The sequence below is a fragment of the Amblyomma mixtum genome, chromosome 3 (genome assembly GCF_055824585.1).
Source record: "Amblyomma mixtum isolate Tamu chromosome 3, ASM5582458v1, whole genome shotgun sequence".
NCBI classification, from domain to species: Eukaryota; Metazoa; Arthropoda; class Arachnida; order Ixodida; family Ixodidae; genus Amblyomma; species Amblyomma mixtum.
The window spans coordinates 83,280,706-83,300,072 of record NC_143014.1 but is presented as its reverse complement, the minus strand read 5'-3'; the positions used below and the strand labels follow the sequence as shown (position 1 = coordinate 83,300,072).

The window sequence follows — 19,367 nt, the reverse complement described above, 5'->3', positions numbered from 1 at the left end:
CGTCTGGCTATCGTGAGTCTGTGTACAAATAAGTAAGAACATAAGTGGCATTATGCAGTCTTCATTGGTGGTTCACGCTCCATGCCTGCTCGTCTCTATCTTTTGGTTCTTTTTTAACTGGGTTAGTTCTTCCGAAATATGTGAAGATAAGACGTATACCTCTGTCTTTTACTGCTTCCACCTTTCAATAAATCCTGTCGCTGCCATAATAACTGCTCACTAGCAAACGTTGACCTTATTACGCATTGCGTAATGTAGTTAGGCCTCTACTTTTTCCCGATAAAATGGTTGGCATTTGCCGTGAGCCACAGGAGTCAAATATACCTGACTAGAGTCATTTGTACCTCTAACCACAAACATCAAGTCGGCCAGCGCTGAAACGAAGACCCCAGATCGGCGTCTGTTGGCACTGTCCTCACGTAAACACTGTCCTCAGTACACAATATCTGAACTGCACATGCCAGAGTGGTGAAAGAAAATAATGCCGCATTGGTGCTAGAAATCGATTTTAACTTTCTGTATTTTCGCAACTCTTCCACCAAGTCTTTCTTTTATATGCCTTAATCCTTTGACCACCATAACGAATGAAATTTCAATCAGCGTATATCACGTCAGAAAGCAAAACTCTTAGCCCGCTCAACTACTGTGATTGTTTGAAGTCTTCGTTCTTTGGCCGAGGTGACGTTTTTGGTCAGTCTTCACGGAGACAAATATTTCTGTCTCGTGCGCACGCATGTCACTGTTACTGAGTTCTTTGCTTTTTGGTGACTGGAACCATCCTTTACCGCACTACGACCCGCTATAAATTTGCTTAGCTCTGACTGCAGTGCTGTAGCTTCGTAGTAAATATGGCTGTTTAACGAGAGAACAGCCGCATTTAGGGACGTACCAAATGCTTAAACCGCTTTCACGCTGAAAGTTTAGAGCTTGAACCACTTTAGAAACGGTTTGCTAATAACTCCAGATTCGTCCATTCTTCGGTAAGCCGCCATGCATGCACCGTCGGCGCAGAAGCATTGTGGATGACATCCATTCTGTTGTAGTTGATCTGCGTAGAAATTTGCTACGCCGCCATGTTCCATAACAGAGTTATACGAAAGTTAACGCTGACTTTTGCTTTGAGACTAGTTACATACAGATCTTTCAGACTGCCATGTCATTACAACCATTAAGGTTTCAGCAGTAGTGACTATAGCCGCATGATATAATGCATGGCATGTGTATGAGTTGCCTGTAGAATCTGTGCGAAAATGCTGTCCGTCTGTCTTCATTAAGGCTCGCGTCACAACACTTAAGAAAATGATTCAGAAATCGTCGCCTATGAGAAAACAAACATCTCTTAGTGAACATGACACGGAATTTTGCTATTCACTCGAAGATCGGTAAGCGTTGAGCCGGAGAAGGAATCCAGAATACTCGAGAAATGTGTGTGCGCTGAGCGTAATGCCCTTGTTCCACTACGCGTCTACGCTAAGCGCCCGAAGCTGCGTCCTGGCAATGCAATGATGCGCAAATTTAAACTGGATAGACATTTAGTACGCACGTGCATTTGGAGTGTTGCGCGTGCACGTATTCTGCCGCGTTCCTTGGTTCCCGCAGCATTATTTATGCCCCACACAGCATTAAAAAAAAAGCAAATTATTAACAGCGACATGCAACGAGTCATATCATGGATATCAAACACGTCCTTCGGTTCCACTTTTTTGTTTCCAGCCTGCTGCGCGGTTCAGATTACGCGCGCGACCATGCACCATCTGTGTTATAGTGAGCCACTCAAAACCATCCCCGAAGCAGACGAATGCGCTTCTTTCTTTTCTTTTTTTCACGGGGACAGATATATGGAAGACCTCGTCCAGGCCAAACAATGTAGCCGCTTCCATAGTATGCCGTATTCGAAAACTGCCGCGTCCTCTTGCGGACAAGCCGAGCGTTATTCGGTTGGATCTGAAGCACCAAGGATATTTGGCCGGGTATCTCGACAGCTGGCGCTACTTGTTATGTGATCGAGGAGGGCTTGGTGGGGGGGATGGTACTGCTGTCGCTGTCACTTATTTGCTCTGCGCGAAAAAGCGGAAAGTTTTGGAGCCAGTATTTGCGCTTTGTATTTGAAACTTTTGCCATCGTTGCAGTCTAAAGAGAACTGAACTGCGTGCGCCAGACACGGCGTTTTATAGCGACACCTCGCCTTCGTGCAGCAGCACGCAATCCAGCACCGGCACCAACAGTTCTCTCTTCAACACCGCCGTACTATAAGGTTGGACTGCAGTTCTGGTATAGCCCGTAACGTATGTCTTATCTCACCCATTCCTACGCAGTGTCCCTCAGTCCTCCATTCTTTATTCATCATTCAGATTACTGTCCTATCTGTTTTGTTCTTGGCCATATTCTGCCAGACTTGGAGATACTGTATATCTTGCGCAACGAATCCCATGTCTCATCTGAGTAATTGCTTCAAGCCTCGTTCAGTGATTTCGATCCTTCAATGAAAACAGGTCATCTGGTGTGCACTTTGGCGAACCCTTTTTGCGTAATCGCGCAGTGCGTTCAGGGCATTGCTCCTTTCGGTGTCGCCAACTTTTTCAGATTCCCCCTTTTACGTCCGCACTTCATAGACGCTGCGAGCATATGCGCCTTAATGCTTATCGCCGTTAGCGTGAGGGCTAATACTCTGCATAACACGCCCCGCACAAGCAAAGGTAAAACACTGGAGCAGTTCCAATGTTGATCGTTTCTGATTTTTTCCGGACTTAGCCAAGCAGCATATACATTGACCACGTGTGATTATGTAAAGGTTTTGTTCGGCTTCGTCGCTCCACCAGTCTTCCGATAAACGCCTGCAGTATGTGTTTTTAGGTGAAAAGCACTCCATTTAGGAAATTCCCAAACTCTAGTGACTTCAGCTAACTCGTACAGGGGCCGGTTAAAGTAAACGAAAACAACTGGACAGCAACCTCCAAGACGTGTCTGCCGTCTGAAGGTCGTTTCCGTAACCTGCGCCCATTGACTCGCGTCTCGGAGCTCTTCAGGCGTAAACAACTGTGCGCGACTGTTCTAACGACAGAGCAACTTCGCTTCTCTCTTCTTTCCAAACGCGGAGGCATGGCCTGTGAGACTACGGATTCGTTTGTATTAACAATTAAAATCGTCTGTACGGAAGAACAAGGCCGTGCTTGATACGATGGAAGGTGGTATAACTTCCTCATCTTTCCCTTTTGCGGCTTCGTCTTCGTGGATAACCGAAATGTCAAGACATAGCGGAGGGGCGATTCTGAAGGACAGGGAATCAATTCAAGGATAGACACTGCCGTATGTACAGGCGTGCACAGGTCTTCCATAAAAATGGGGAGGGGGTTGAAGATCATGTTGTGTCTTCCGCTATACCAGAATACCGTGTCTTCTTGGTAACAGTTAAAGACAGCGACATTGCAACTAGCGTGGAAAGCACAAGGACAGCGACACAAGAAACCGACGGGACAGCACGCTAGCGTGCTGTCCCGTCGGTTTCTTGTGTCGCTGTCCTTGTGCTTTCCACGCTAGTTGCAATGTCGCAGTCTTTAACGAATTCACACCAACTAGCCCAACTGTCTTCCATGATCTTGGTAACAGGGAACAATACGGGACAAAAATTTGCGACCGCCTTCCCCATGCTTTCTTTGGAGGGCAGCAGCCCCCCTTCACCCCACTACAAGCGAGACGACTTTCTCCCATGCATGTTACCAGCTACCTACCGCCATTTCGCGATTAACAGCCTCATTTAAGCAGTGCATTCGACCTGCGCTAATTTCTCCTGCCGGGAAAGAGCAGCACTGTCACTTGTGTAGTGCCTTACTTAAGTCTCTTAATAACAGACAACTCATTAAAAGGTGTCAATTATTTCGTTTGAGGCGGTCGTTTTTGTTATGAACTTTGCATTATGTCCCATTATGGAGAACATTGAAAATGTATTTATGAATGCGAGCAAAAACTTGTAAACGGCAGCATAAAAATGATGGTAAAACGCCTAACAGACATCTGCAGTTCCTCTAATGCTAGACTAGTAATTGACACTGGTAAATTAAATGTTGACATTTATTTTGATCCTTCACTTAACGAATTTTACTGCTTTTTACGGGTACCTAAAATAATCCAGGGGTTACGTGCTTGCATTTGAATGAAAGGAAGTGGTTGTTCTCAGTAACTAACATCATTTATTTTCTATGAACGAGGTAAAACATCGACATCTGCCACCCCCGACAACGCCTTCCAAAAGAACAAGGAATGATATCTGAAACCCCAGTTTTCTCTTAGGCGGATGCATTGCATCTGCCCACCATCTGGACGAATCTTGCATTGAGCACTGCCTCGTATAAAAAAGGTGTTAGGGTAGGATCTCAGCGCCTTTCTTTATTGTCTGATACTAAAAATGACCGGTGTAAAATTGCACACTTGTCATCAGCACATCGCGCGACCAAAAATATCTCGGGTGCCACTGTGCACTTCTGTTGCCCACGATGTAAAAAAAATTAAGCTCAATGGAGATATGGACGGGAAAGAGTCTACTTCTGTCTGGCCACTGTTTCACACCTTGTTTTCTATTTGCCCCCCCCCCCCCCCCCATTTTTTTAGAGCACAGTTCTTTGGAGCCCGTTTCTGTGTTTCGCGGCGTCGCCATTGTAACCAGCAGTGGACACCTTAGTCGCGCTTTAAGCTGCGAAACCAATGGAGCGGAAGCTTGGAAAGCAGAGGGGAAAAATGGGTAAATTGGTTTTTGAGGATAGGAAATGGCGCACTATCTGTCTCACACATCTCGGTGGACACCTGAACCAGAGGGAAGGCGCTTAACTGCCATCTTGGAACAGTGGACACCTCAATCGTGTTTTTAAGCTACGTGGCAGGACAGATATGCGCTGCATGCGTTGGCATTGGCAACGTTGTGCCAGAAACGCGGCGCTGAAGCCATAGGCCGTCGGCATTCGTTGTGTTCATTGGCGTTGATAACGGTTTACACTCCGATCATTTTAAGGAAAGGAAATGCGCATAACTGGCTCCCTAGGACAGTGGACGCCTGAATCGCGCTTATAGGAACATGGGGCAACGAGAGAGAGAGAGAGAGAGAGAGAGAGAGAGAGAGAGAGAGAGAGAGAGAGAGAGAGAGAGATGTGGACTGCAAGCATTGACAGCGTTGTGCTAGAAACGCGGCGCTGAAGCCATAGGCCGTCGGCGTTCGTTGTGTTCATTGGCGTTGGCGTTGAGAACGTTTTGGACTGCGATCATTTTAAGGAAAGGAAGTGCGCATAACTGGCACCCTGGGTCAGTGGACGCCTGAATCGCGCTTGTAGGTACATGGGGTTATGAGAGAGAGAGAGAGAGAGAATGTGGGCTAGCCGTATGCGTTAGAGCTCACAACGGTGAGGGAACTCTCGCGATCAGCCATTAACTGCCACCTGCCAGGGTGGATGGGGCACTTTAATATAGGGATAAAGACAAACAAACAGGAACTCTTTACCAATCATGTGGGAGAACATCCCGTTCCTCTCGCTCGTAACGCCTCCCACGGCTGTGACAACCTCGCGAAATACTTGCATAGACCTCTTCTTTGAGAACCAGGCATTGGTGCAGCAAGTCGAGAATATATTTATTTCTCCGACCGCAAAGCTTCCTTCATGACAATCAAGAACTGTTAGCGGAGTGTTTCTTGAGGAAGGAATGTGTGTGAAAAATTATATGTTGTCTGTAATTGTACACACATGTCTTGCTCGAATTATTTGCCTCAATCTATCGAAAAGCTGAAAAAGCTGATGTGCTGCGCTCAAATTTCGCATTAGGAAGTAACGTAATCGTCGGCAATTTTTTCTTTTTTTACTTGAATGTAACGGGGCTCGGATGCTCATGCCTTTTCACACAAGACTAGCACGAGATTGTCCGATGGCTTCACTATCGACGTTCTGCTTGTGGTTAGGCACTGTCCATGTGCTGGTCAATCACAAACCAAACTTTAGCACGAAAAGCTTTGTGCGTCTGGCACGGGAGGGATCTTCGACCTGCTAGCCGCAGAGACACGTAATTATTCACGTATCTGGACCACTCAACAAGCATCAATTTATTGAAAGTTAGCGTCAGTGCAATATGACGAAACACCTCTCCATCACTATCATTTGACAGCCGTGTTTATGCTATCGATCCATCTATCAGGAAATCCATTAGAGACGAATGAAACGTTCTGATGCAACGTGAACGGTGTCAGCTGGAGGATAACTATGCCATTTTATTATTTTATTTATTTATTTTTTATTCATGCCATTTTTATTGTCCATGTCCGCAGTGGGATGACATTAGAATGGTGCGATGAAAGCGAAATGATTGTCATAAACATCTCCGGGAGTAAAAGGTGCGGCGCAGTAAGAGAAAAAAAAAACTCGTGAGGATGTGGGCGATAAATCACATCGATTTCAACTCCTACTGTGCATTTTTGGAAGTTTCTAGCCCACAAATATAACAGATACAGTGAACAAGTGCATTCCCCTAATTGCATTGGATAACTACATTACCGTAAATATAGTCTGGCAAAATTCTGACAAACACATGCGACGCCTGTGAAAACGAAATGAATAACTTTAGGGGAATTCCACAAACTTCTTTTAATTAGTGGACATGCATTGTTGGCGAAGTAGGAGTCGTTCCGATTTCGCTGAAATCCCAATACGAAATTGTATATGCGTGCTACGCAGGTATGTGGACGGCGTTTGTTTGGCTTTCGTACATGACTATTTCTTTCACAGTAAGCCAGACAATTACCATGCACATGTCGATTAGGGACGTGAAACCCCACGTACCATATTTTATTTATTTTTATTTTATTTATTTGAACATACTGTTAGTCGCTTCTTGGGACTGTTACAGGAGTGGATTTATAAATAACAAGATGCAAGTTAACAACACAATAATACAAAAACCAGCAATCAAGTTTAAAAGACAAGAAATCAGCATTCATATGCGGAATCACATCGAATGAAAAACAGAAGACGGAAGAAAGCTAACTCTGGTCTTCAAAACAAACCGATTAAGGCAAATCATGTTTATGACACAGAGCTCGGAATTGAATAACGAATCAAGGAAATGCGTGGTGATTGCCCTTGAATGTTATGTGGTGAAATGTGTACATGGCTACAGGGAAATACGTCCGAACGCACCCTTTCAGTTTCGTTACACTGAGGCTACGCTTCAAACTCCTGTCTTTTTGCTATCTAAAAAACCTTGAGAAGCTTTTATTACAAAAATAAAATGGCGCTTGGTCGGCATATAACGACTGATTCCATTCATTAATGTGCACGAAGAAAGTGGACTGACTTTTCTGTGTGGAGACGTCGGGAAGTTCAACCATGAACGCACTGTCGAGCATCTTTCACTGAATAGAACTTTTACTGAAGTGTTAATTTCTCATATGAGCTAGTAATCGAGCGCGAAACATGAATAGTATGTTCTAAGTTTAAAAAGATGAAAGATATTACTGTAACTTCAGCTAAATTCTTGAGCGAAAAAATGGCTCAGCGCCCGATATGTAGCCGAAACACACGCCGTTCAAGAGTTCGTATGGGCAATACGCGCAAAGGAATGTAACTCTGTCGTGTTTTCCAACTGCATCGTGGCACTGTCAGGAAACCGCTGCTGAACGCGCTGATAATGCATATTCTGTCGGCATCTCTTGGGTCGAAACATTTGTTCAAGCATATGTTCTCACGCCTTCGACAGATAGGGCATGAATACATCAGCATGTGCGGTGCATCCAGCATCACAAGGTGATCATGAACACACTGTTGTTACACTCTGAGCAAATGTTCGTGGCCTTCAGCTTCCGTTACTGCAACGGCTACTTGGCACACTGTCACCCAAATGCAAAAGCATGAAAGTGTGTGTACATGAATGAATCACGCCTGTTTCATTACTCGAAACGACTTCGTTGCAGTGTGAACACACTTCCGGTTTAGCGTGACAAACGCGAACTAAGGTTTATGCCCACCTGAAGCGTTTTGCACGTGTATTGGCGTACTATGTGGCATAAGATGCGCTCCACTGGAACCGCAACGCCTGATGTGCCTTTCCGAACGAGTACGGTGTATGAAAGCATAAAAGGCTTGCATCGATTTTCAGTGCGGTCGACTGCAGGTCTCTTCAATTTCTTGCACGCTCGATTGAGTTTCAGACAGGAGCTATAGGCAGCATGAATTTGCAGCTACCTAACGCTGAACTAAGGTTGCAAACATCTGAATGCAAACCGACTTCATAAGTGTACTCATTCTCGTCCTCAGTTGGGTTCGTTTGTGGCTGTGCTTCGCTCACTCTTTGAGTATGCAAGAAGCACCATTTATATTCTTGCAATTATTTTTTGCTATCCTTACATAGTGACACGTGGTGACTTTAACGACCACAATATGAGGCGAATGGGGAAATACGAAAGTGCTGGCACGAGACTCGGCAACAGCACGCTTGTTACGTGCTCCTCTTTGATTTACATACACGTTAGTATTGTTTATACACATTCCTGCCCCTCCCCCCATTACGAAGAAAGGTACACGAAGGAGTCAGCGTTTCAACATATAAACTCAACGTTCAAGCACCACGAGTACCCCTCTCCCATGCCATCGTTCCACGTCGAACTACGCCAGTGTGGAATCTTGTGATGCCACAGCTCGCGCACGCATGAGGGCCGTGGAGAAACTAGCGGCGCAGGCCGGGGAGCAGCGCGGCCGCCTCGCCGGAGCGCGGACGCGGCCCCGTAGCGGGCAGCGCTGCGCACCGCGGGAGCCGAGCCCCTTCCCCGGCGTGGCACCCGGCCTAACGACCTGGGGACGCAGACGCCAGTCCCCGGTGGTTAGCTCGAATGAGGAAAGGCGCTGCCATGTGGCGCTCACCTGCGAAGACGACGAGTAGCCGAACTGGCCGTACGACATCGCCGCCGCTCGGCCTTGGGGTGGCGCGCGCACACACTACGCAGGGCAGGGGCAACCGGCGGCTCCGCTAGTCCACTAGTGGCACACGGGCATCGGACGACGTCGGGACGCTGCCACGGGGCTTGGGCGCGCTCCGAAGGGCCCGCGCGCGCAGAGTCCGAGCACGCGCAACGGCGCAGAAATCAACGCGGAGTTCCTCGACGCCAGCGCACGGTGCATTAGAATTGCGCCGGCAAGCGGCGCGCAGCGTGGCCTCCGGAGGAGGGGCCTCGCGTGGCACCGCCCCCCTGGCTTGATTGGCAGGGCGCGCTCGCGGCCTGCCAATCAAGCTTGCGGCTCGCGGAGAACAAGTGTTGTGACATCGGCTAAATCAGCGGTGGTAATTTGCGCGGCGCCCTGCCGTTGCTGCCGTTTTCGCGGCCCGGGGCCACGTTTGCTTTTTGTTTTCCTGCGCCCCTGTTTGTTTCAACACTCTAGATTACGTGTGTCGCCGAGCTATTTCAATCAGGTCCCCGAGGGCGGTGCGCGCGCTCCGGCACACGTGCGCGGGTCTTGCGCCCGCGGCGCAGGGTGCCACGGCGCGGAGACGCGCCCGGGCAGCTGCCGCCGGAGACTCGCCGCACAAGTTTCGCGGAAACGGCCGCCGGCGGCAGCTGCGGCACGTGACGCGAGTTCGGCCCCCGGGCGCCCTTTCCGGGGCGGCCTGCGGAGCCTGATATCGAACACGCCCCCGCGAGCGGTCACCCCCTTGGGGCCTCCTCGGCCTCGCCCCTGCCGCCGGCTGCGCGCCGGGCGCCAAGGAGTGTGTCCCGAGACAAAACTCCCGGACGCAAGTGGCCGACACCCGATCAAAGCAGGGTCATTTGTGCGGGAGACGTGCCGGTTGTTAGCATGGCATTCTTCCCCCATCAGTCGCTGTCTCCCGGCTGCTCCCTGTCGCTTCACCGGCTACGTGCACGCGGCTGCCAGTGCGCCACTGTTCCAAGCACTGTCTCCACAGAAGCTTTGCCAGCTCCAACAGGCTGCCCCCTTTAGGCGCACTGCAGCTGCACCCGACTCCTATTTTCGGCGAAACTTGACCGAACGCAGGCCGCTACGAGTGCACTATCGCTTCAAGTCGACGGCTGTCAGCGCGGACAGCTACTGCCCAGCTGTTTTAACGTGTACAAAAGCAAATCTCTGAGCGCTCTCGGCGATGCACATGAGCGCAATGTTGCATTCCATAAGTAATCCAGCGTGAGGACATGGTTCCCGATGTCTGAAATCTTACGCGACAGATCAGTTTCCATATAACCGACAGCACCTCGACTTGAGGAGTTCTAGGGAAACTGTCTCGCAAAGAAGCAGCCGTGCTGATGTACTTCGCCCTGTGGCGATTGGTTCTTGTGTGCATTGAAGCGAAGCTATCATGGGCGGCAGCTGTCGATGTCAGTTATTCGCCCTCCCCAGGATGATGAATAGTCATGGGAGCGTTCTCTTGCGTTTTTTTCTTCGTATCTTCAATTCGTTGCACACACAGCAACACTGAACGAATGAAACAAATCAACCGATGTAAAGCGCCATGCTGTAATTTAGTGCAGATACGACACCGTGCAAAGCTTTGTGAAGGCTGAGTACTTAAAAATTTAAAATTCGCTTTTCCTCGAATAACCCCCAGTCACAACCACAGATAAGAAAAGAAAATGTATGAGTGGCATGGGGGTTTCGCGTATCGAATCTGCTCGCGGGCTATGAAGTACGTCGTATACTGGAGGACTCCCAGTTAATTTCGCCCCTCTCGGTCTCTTTAAGTTGCACCCAAAATTGGGTATGTTGTGGCAAAACTGTTTCCATGAGTGACGCTGAAAAATTTACATCCTATAGTTGTACTCGGTGCTGATTCCCCTTTGATTTCTTTTGTCCCTCGCGAAAGGCGCGCAATAGCCGTGCTAAAGGCTTACGAGACGATTCGATGAACGTAACCATATGTAGTGAGAGAGGGAGACGGATAACAAGTTAGTCATATCAACACTTATCTCCCTCTTTCTCTCGTATATACTCTTCATTTCAGACCAGTATTTCACGGAGATATTGCAAGAGTGCCTCAGCGCACACGGCCTTGGAGATCCAGTGTGGCATGGAAACGGGCTGTTCTAACAAGAATGAGTCGTTGAAAACCACCTCCAGAAACTTTTTAATGAAATTTAATACATAGTATAATGTCACAAACGGGGTATTATATATACTGCCAGTGAATGAGAGCACCAATAAACATGCCCCTGCGTGGTTTATAGCGGCTGCAGGCTAGGGACAGATTCGAAAGCTCTTGGTGTTAAAGTTCGCTCTGTGATTGGTTATAACTTCCGTCCACTGTACAATTTGCTGAAGCCAACAATACCCGAAACGCCAGCGCCCAAGCCGGCTGCTACTGGAATTTTCGTTTACTTACGTAAACTCTCTGCGAAATAATCCATTCAACGATTTCTGTTTCTCAGTGCACGTGGAAGGCACGACTATAATGCCGCCTTATTGTGGGGCTTCTGTGTATACGAAGAACGAGGCCTCAGAGTTTAGCCATAACGAGCTGTACTTGTATTTTTATCGCTGTCGATGGACTCCAAGGCCGGGTCTTATTTTTTACTGCTCGCGAATGTCCTGACGAAATATGCCGATGTTTTCGCCTTTTGAGAGCAACTTCTCAGCGATATTCAGCGCAATAGACTAAGAATATCAGTAGCATGGGCAAGCTGGAGTAGACAGCGGGATAGAAGATGCTACAAATGTCGACTGCCCTTATTTGCATAAAGTTTCGAATTATTTGTAAACCGGTGTAAGGACATGTTACATAAAATTTTTGTGGTGCGCGTGAGTGTAACGTACTGTGACGAGTGGCTCGTGTTATTCAACTGTGACTTCACTATCTGGATGTCCACAGGAGAAAACAACCTTAGTCATATGTCCAAGGTAATTTGTGTTTTGAGAAGAATTGATGCACTGCAGCTGGAGTTGTGAAGTCTCGCAGCATGCATGCATGACACTGGATCTGCTACGCGAGGCTTACGATAGCGTAGCTAATGGAGCTCGGGATTAATTTTGGGATTCTGTAACAGACACTAAAAAAAAAACAGCAGTTGTGAGTTCGTGCATTCCACGTGTATCAAAATGTGCCTTCTGAGGCCGTAAATCGAACCCACCAGCTAGAGCTCAGTGACAGAACACCACAGACAGTGAGACACCGCGATGGCCACGACGGTCGAGCTTCACTAGAAGAAATATATTTCCTCGAGAATGCGTACACCTGGGCCGCTCCAACGGCTACTGCTTACGCTAAAGTGATTTCGATGGCTGTCGAATAAGCGGTGAAAGACGCTATGGAACAGAGACCGATACTGCTATCAACGCCAGGGACTCCGGAACTTTGTTTCTTTAGGAGGGGGGGCAAGACTTCGAGTTCGTTTTGTTATTCATTTCATTTCTTGTCATATTAAAATATTAAATTTTATAGTTTTATTTATTACTTGCGTTGTTCAAAGGTGCATCCGTTGAAGCGTACAAAACTTGAACTGAAATCGGCAGCTTTATAAGATGTACACACAAGGAGTGATCGAATGCTTTAAAAAAACTTTGTGCATAGTCTGTTTCAATTCTGCTAGTCTTGCTCATGAACAACGGTGCGAAAATCAACAACTTCTATTGAGATATTATTAGTTCAGGTTACTCAAATGAAATGCTCTACGTCTGGCTACGAAGTCAATCGCACCATCTTCCTCAAGCCATCGTTGAAGCCAGCCGGGGTTCCTTGCTTGTACGTTCTGTACATGGACAACTCACTCAGCCCCCTAGGATTAAAGCGTTTGTCAGAAATATGATCTGAGTTCAAGCAGGTTGGTCTGAGTGGGGGGGGGGGAGGGGGGGGGGGGGCTGTACTGGGGTCCCTGATCAACGCCCAAGCTGAGCCAAACGAGGGACTTGAGTTACAGGAAGTACCAGAAATTCGCCCCTCAGACCGCTGCCGGAGTCGTTGAGGGAGTCAGGACTCAGAAGGATAGACGATTTCAATGAAGGCGGTTTTTTTCTTGAGAACAAGAGTCTAAACATCCGTATAAAGCAATGAACATGGTCTAAGAGACACTGAGCGCAAGTTTTTATCCCCAATGGACGTTGTCCCGCAAAAAAAAAAAAAAATGCGAAGCAGGAACTTATGGGCTGCTTCAGGAACTTGTGGAAGCGCTATTACAAGTGTACAGTGTGCTCAGGCTATCACTTCGATCGAGACTCGGGCTATGTTCGACGGAAAGTGGAATCTTTAGATTTCGCAGGCTCAGTTTGGCACTCCAGTGGCAAAAATTGTGCACATACCATTTCTACTTCGCACCTTTATGGTTAAACTTCCGGGATGGCCGTGTCTATGAGACAGCATATATATACATCGGCAGATGGATTTTTGTTTCGGGGAATAGTCGCGAGTCGTCAGTGAGTAGCGGTAAGAATGAGGCGTACTACCTTGACCATGCACACTTAGCGTGAACACGGGAAGGGGTGACCTTACGCTGTAAGCATGTACACCTTTGTCGAAAATATACAGGCCGAAGGGTTTGCTACTATGCACTGTAGAGGGACAATCCAAAACGCCTGCATGTCCTAAGATTTGTAGGATTGCGGACGATAGTTCCTCTGCCCCTCGAGAGGTGTGGAAAGCTGACAATGCCAACCGAGTCACGCTGAATGGCCCCGAAACAAACTTTGTGCGCTGTATATTTTTAAAAAAGGCTGTACGCTGGTTCCTCAGGGCTCGATTGGAATGTGCTAATAGTATGCGAGGCCACTCGCTCCGTTCTTCACTTCACACTTCAGCTATGATCAGGATAGTACGGCACCGAAGATTTTACGAGGACTGATGGTTTGGCGAACTCGTAACTCCGTCACGACAAATCAAGACTAACAGCCTCAACCTGAAATTCTACGTAGTTGCTTTTGTGTGCGCAAGAGCGGGTATTTCAATTCATATTTTTGGGGGGTATTGACAGTTAGGCCAGCACATCAATGTATAGTGGTCGAGAAGTGGAAAGTAGCTATTTCTACCATTTCAGGCTCTCATTGCCTGAAATCGGATGGAAGTCGAGAATCGGTACGTCTGTATGTGCAATTGTTGACTGCAGACATCTGCACGTGATTTCTACGGGAAGGCAGAGCCTAGACCAGAGCTCAGATTTAACCATGGGAGTTAAGACTTAAAGCTTGGTGCTTTGTGGGGGTCCATTTATTGCGCACTCTAATAGGCGTGTTAATGCGGAGCTGGATGATTTATCCTTGTACCGCCTAAACGTTGTCCAAACACGGTCTGCTCGACTGGGAGCGAACGAGCAGAGAGAAAAAAGAGCAGTCAAACTGTTCGATGATTGACTATATACGCGAGCCATCGCGGGCCACTCGTCGCCGATCCGCGGGGCACACAGCTTTCAGGCGCAGTCGCAGCTCGCGCGCACCATCATTTTTCACCGGGCTTCGCGGGGGCGGCTCTTTCGGCCGCGCATTCCTTCGCCTCCGGGGGGAAGCCGAGAAAGTCGGCGTCGAAGGCTGAGGCCGGCCGGGCGCTCGCGCGGCGGCGACCTGCGTGTCGCCAGGCTGCAGCCGCCGCCGCGAGGGCAACACGCCAAACAAGCCCCGGACGGGCGTTGGGACAAGCGCCACTGCAGCACGAACAGGCTGCTCGCTTCTGTCTCCCCCACCTCGTTGCTTTTGTTCTTCTTGGCTGGCGGACGAGTGTCCCCACCCGCGGCCCGACGTGGTGTCGCCGACGGAGCCGTGGCGCTGCTTCGCCGTGTTTCTGCCGGCCTGAGCTCTGCGCGCTTCTCCCGCGGCCGTGAGGACCAAATTCTGCTGAAGAACAGAGGGAACCAGCGAAAGGGAACGGGGGTGGGGGCAGGAGTGGGGAAGACTGCTCCCGCACGCGGCCGGGTGGTCTGTACTTGAGACCATCCCATCGTTGTGTACCACGGCCCCACGAAGGCAGAGGAGAAACATGCCGGGCACAGTTACTCTTCTGTCAGCTCGTGTGTCGCCCGTAAACAAACAAATGGAATAATGGTCCCAGTAGGGGAAGAAAGACAAGCGGGAGGGCGTGCGAGATTTTGGAAACGACGACCGGCGGGTCTGCATGCGAGGACTCCGCGCAGTTGGCCCCGTTCGTCTAGAAACAAGAAAAAAAAATGGAAGAAAAAAGAAAGAGAACAGCACTGACTTGTGGTGGCCGGCCGGCAAGGGAAAGCGCGTGCGAGAGACTGGGGCCCCAAAGTAGCGCGTTGTAAACACGGAGCCCGCGGTTTAGTCTATCGCTGCCCACTTTTGTTTCTGCGGCTACAGACGAGTGCTATATATCATAAATGTTATGCGCGCGTTAATAGCTGTCCTTGGCTGTCCCGGACAAACGTCAGCGGCGCCTCATTAATAGCGAGAACAATGCTGAGCGCTAGCGCGCCTTTTCCTGCACAACCAAGAAACTAGTAGCAACAGCAATGCTAGTCATAAAAAACAGCCTGCTCCAAAGATTTCTTCGCCTCATTGTTTCTTGACGATGGAAAGGCGCTTGAATTATGGCCGTGCCCGAAACAAAAGTGGCAGCGTCGTCTTAAGCTTCGAGCCCCTCTTGCAAGCACCGCGTCACACGCGCCAAACCACCAGAGAGCAGAGCTCGCCCCTCGCCCCAGCAAGCTAGAGCGCCTTCTTGCATGCGCTGTCGCACTGCCGGGGAGACCTGCTGAACAAAGCCTGAAAGAAACAAGGTTGTAATCGGGCTCTTTCCCTTCGTTGCGTTTGATATTCTGTGCAACACTTACGAGAACGTATCTCTTCCTCTTTTTGCTGCTCGCTGGCACATCCGTGTGGTTTAAATCAATTGTATTTACATCAGGTGTGGGTCTGGAAGGGAACAGGGCACTGGAACGACCAAAGAAAACATGGAGCCAACTAGTGGAGGAGGACCTTTGGGAGAAAAAGTGGACCACTTTTTTCGCACGCACACTAAGCGTCCAGAACGTCCATAAAAGGTGCTGTCAGTGTAGACAGCCTATAGGACAGGAATGGGTGTTAGGCTCTTATTATAGAAACAGCGACCCCACATGGACAAGTGGGATAAGCATGTAGGGGAAGAAGTTAAAGTCGTGTTGCGCACGGTTGCACTTTCTGCCGCATATTTGCGTCATCAGCTGGAGTGCCTGTAGTCAGCTGGGAGTTACTGATTGATGAAACACCTAGAAAGACAATATTTTGGGAATGGGGCCGGCTTCCAGTGCTTCAAGCAATTGGCTACTATTTTCTCATTCTTAAATACGTAATGACGAGGCTCTGAAACACCTTGTGAGGAGAGTGCATAAATTTGCTGCATCCCTACGTTGTATTGCCATGAACACCTGAGCCGAATAATACACAGAGCTCACAATCGCGCGCGAAAGTTAGCGAGCCCTTTCCGATGACTTAGTCGCACTCTCCTCCGTTTCACGCTCCTGCGTATCTATGTTAGAGATGGCTATTGGTAAGATTCTTTCAAACGTCACACGGCTGCTCTGTCCGTGGCCAGTCAGCCGCGTCGCTCCGGAGGGTCGGGAGAACGAAAGGCGCGAAGACGCTGAAATTTTCACTACAGATGACTCAGCTTCTACAAAACGCGTTAAAAATATTATTGCTGGAGGACATTCGTGAAGCGGCATCCTTTAACATCCCAGGCATACCGCACCTTTAATGACAGCCCCTTAAGGCAACGACATGCGCGAAAATACTTCGGACAGAAAAATCTTCTCGGGCTCCACACATACGTCATGCGAACAATTGTCTTGGCGCTTGCTGAAGCGCAGACGGTCGATTATTAGGCGTGAAGAAATGTCAGCTACAAACATTTCGCATCTTCCAGGATGCAAGTATACAAGCGGGCTCAAAATCAAGTCTGATTCTTATTTGCAATAATGCTTCTTGTCGGCTTTAGCAAGTCCTTTGCCACAAAACTATCTACAGCAGAGTTCTAAACGGAACGAGAAAGCTGCGACATCGCTTCACATTATTTAATAAAAAATATTTGCATTATTATGCAGTAAAGCTCCACTCGGATGATGAGGAACGCCGTAGTGGAGAGCTTCGGATTAATTTCAGCCGTCTGAAGCTCTTTAACGTGCACCGAAATCTCAACACATGAGCGTTTCTGAATTTCACCTCCTTCGAAATGCGGCCGTGTCGGAGACCCGTGAACCCGTGCTCAATACTGTAATGTCTTAACTACTGAGCCACTACATAGAATTCAATAAATATTAGTTCTAAGCTGTTGCGTATTAAATACGAGCTTTCGATCGACACAATGTGCTTCAATTCTTCAATATCTCTGTTCTAAGCTCTCGTATTGTTTCTGTGTTACCTATTCTGTATGCACGGGATTTCTCATGGTGAAACCAGTTAAAACGACCTCGACAGCTCATTACTGGTGGGCATCCAAGACACGAATATTTCGACAGGGTTCAGATGCTGAGTGTGGTTATCTTGAGATGGGTTATGTTATCTGAGCATGGTTATATTGAGTGCGCGCACGCACGCACGCACGAACGCGCGCGCGCGCGCGCGCGCGCGCACGCACACACACACACACACACACACACACACACACACACACACACACACACACACACACACACACACACACACACACACACACACACACACACACACACACACACACACACACACGCACGCACACGCACACGCACACGCACACACACACGCACACACACACATGCACACACGCATGCACACGCACGCACACGCACACGCCCAGGCACGCACACGCCCAGGCACCCACACGCACGCGCACACGCACGCGCGCACAGAGAAAAGAAGCAAATTCGGATTAAGGAAACGGAGCTTATTCCTTCTAAACGTCATGCTGAAATAATGAAACGCTTTTGTAGGTCCTTTCGTTTGTTGCTTACAATTCATTGCCAACCTTGGTGAATCGTGTGGAGCCAGGATGTTTTTGCTAAGCCGCAATGAAACCAAATTCCGCTATTTGCCGACGGGGGAAAAAAAAAAAGAACCGGAGCGGTAACCAAACACACCGACGCAGTGAGAGGACAGAACTCCCGTCCTGACCGTCTGCTCACTTCAGCTGCCTGTCTGGTTTATATTTCTTCCCCCAGGTATGACAACAAGCTAAGCAACATGCACAGCTTGTTTACCGTTTAGCTTGGGCGAGACGATAGGAAAGTCCATGACTGCAGCGTCCAGAAAGGAGACAAAGTCTGCTAACCCATACGAGTGAGGCAAGCAGTATTCAGGGTGTTGCAAGGATACCCTGGTTTGGTGTCTTCTGTTGTGAAGGTGCTAATATATTATGCCTCCTTTTCTGTAAGAGATTTGTTAATTAATGAATTAAAGATGTTACAATCAAAAGGAAGTTTGAAATGTCTTCTTTCGGAGGAGCGATTCATTTTTTTATCCAGTCCTCACCGACTTTGATGCAATTCCGCCATCGATGCACTAGTGTTTTCATGCCATCAGGTCCACTACTGACGGCATCAACTATGCACTGCATTGGCGACTTCGTCAGACGCAAATGTCGTGCCCTTCTGATCTTCCTTCAGCTTCAGGAATAGCCAGAAGAGAGCGGCTTCGCCACCGCGGCGGTTGTCGCCCGACTTGGGTGCGGCCGAGCGTTCTCATACTGAATGATCGCATTTTTTGCGGACGAACCTTACGCAGACGTGCACGCAAGTTCTTCAGCGTGTGGGCGTAGCGTGCTCAGTTGGCCGTTTCGCCAGGTTCCAGAAATTCAGTCAGAACCACACCTTCACTCTTTAAAAGATGGTGACCATGAGACTCCCAGCTGATGGCTTTCTCTTTAACTTCTTGGGACGAGTTGAGCTCACTGTCTGCGCCGCATGCTCTGGCGTTCAGCTTGTGGGTCGTAGCGATGAGTCAATGACTCATTCCTAGTGAGGATTTCAATGAGGAAGGCATGCCTCACTGCGTCGTAACTCGCCAAATTTTGCTGACACAACTCCAGTCGGGTTTGTTTCATCATCGACTGTCAGCTCGATGATGAAACACTTTCTTGAGCTCGTCGTCGTTTCCGATGTGATTCACTGTTCTAAGCGGTACGCAAAGATTTCCTGCAATAACGCTCGCTTAATGTGACGATCGCCACGGCTCAATTAATTCGCACGCGCCTCGAGCTCTGGAGTGTATGCAGACAGCGGGCGTCCACTGTCTGCATACAGGTTAAACAAGCAGGTTAAACAAACAAACAGGTTAAACAGGTTAACTGTTAAACAAGATGAAAATCATCAAGTTGCAGCAGCCATGTGACAACAGAAAAGCGGCTGTGAAACCTGAAGTAGTGCCATATGTGCACAAGGTAGCCCACCACTTGAAAAAAGTGGCCAACAAACATGGCGTACCGGTTGTGTTCACGGCGCCACGCAA

General features: G+C 48.6%; 1 protein-coding gene across 1 annotated transcript in view; it reads right to left on the bottom strand.

Moving 5' to 3' along the window:
* LOC149350818 (uncharacterized) overlaps positions 1 to 9,136 on the bottom strand; it is a 211,353-nt gene extending 202,217 nt beyond the window's left edge. Inside the window, exon 1 of the mRNA XM_089579971.1 lies at positions 8,889 to 9,136. Coding sequence (XP_089436097.1) covers positions 8,889 to 8,927 — 39 coding nt within the window. The 5' untranslated portion in view covers positions 8,928 to 9,136. The remainder of the gene's footprint in view (positions 1 to 8,888) is intronic.
* Positions 9,137 to 19,367: the final 10,231 nt, after the last annotated feature.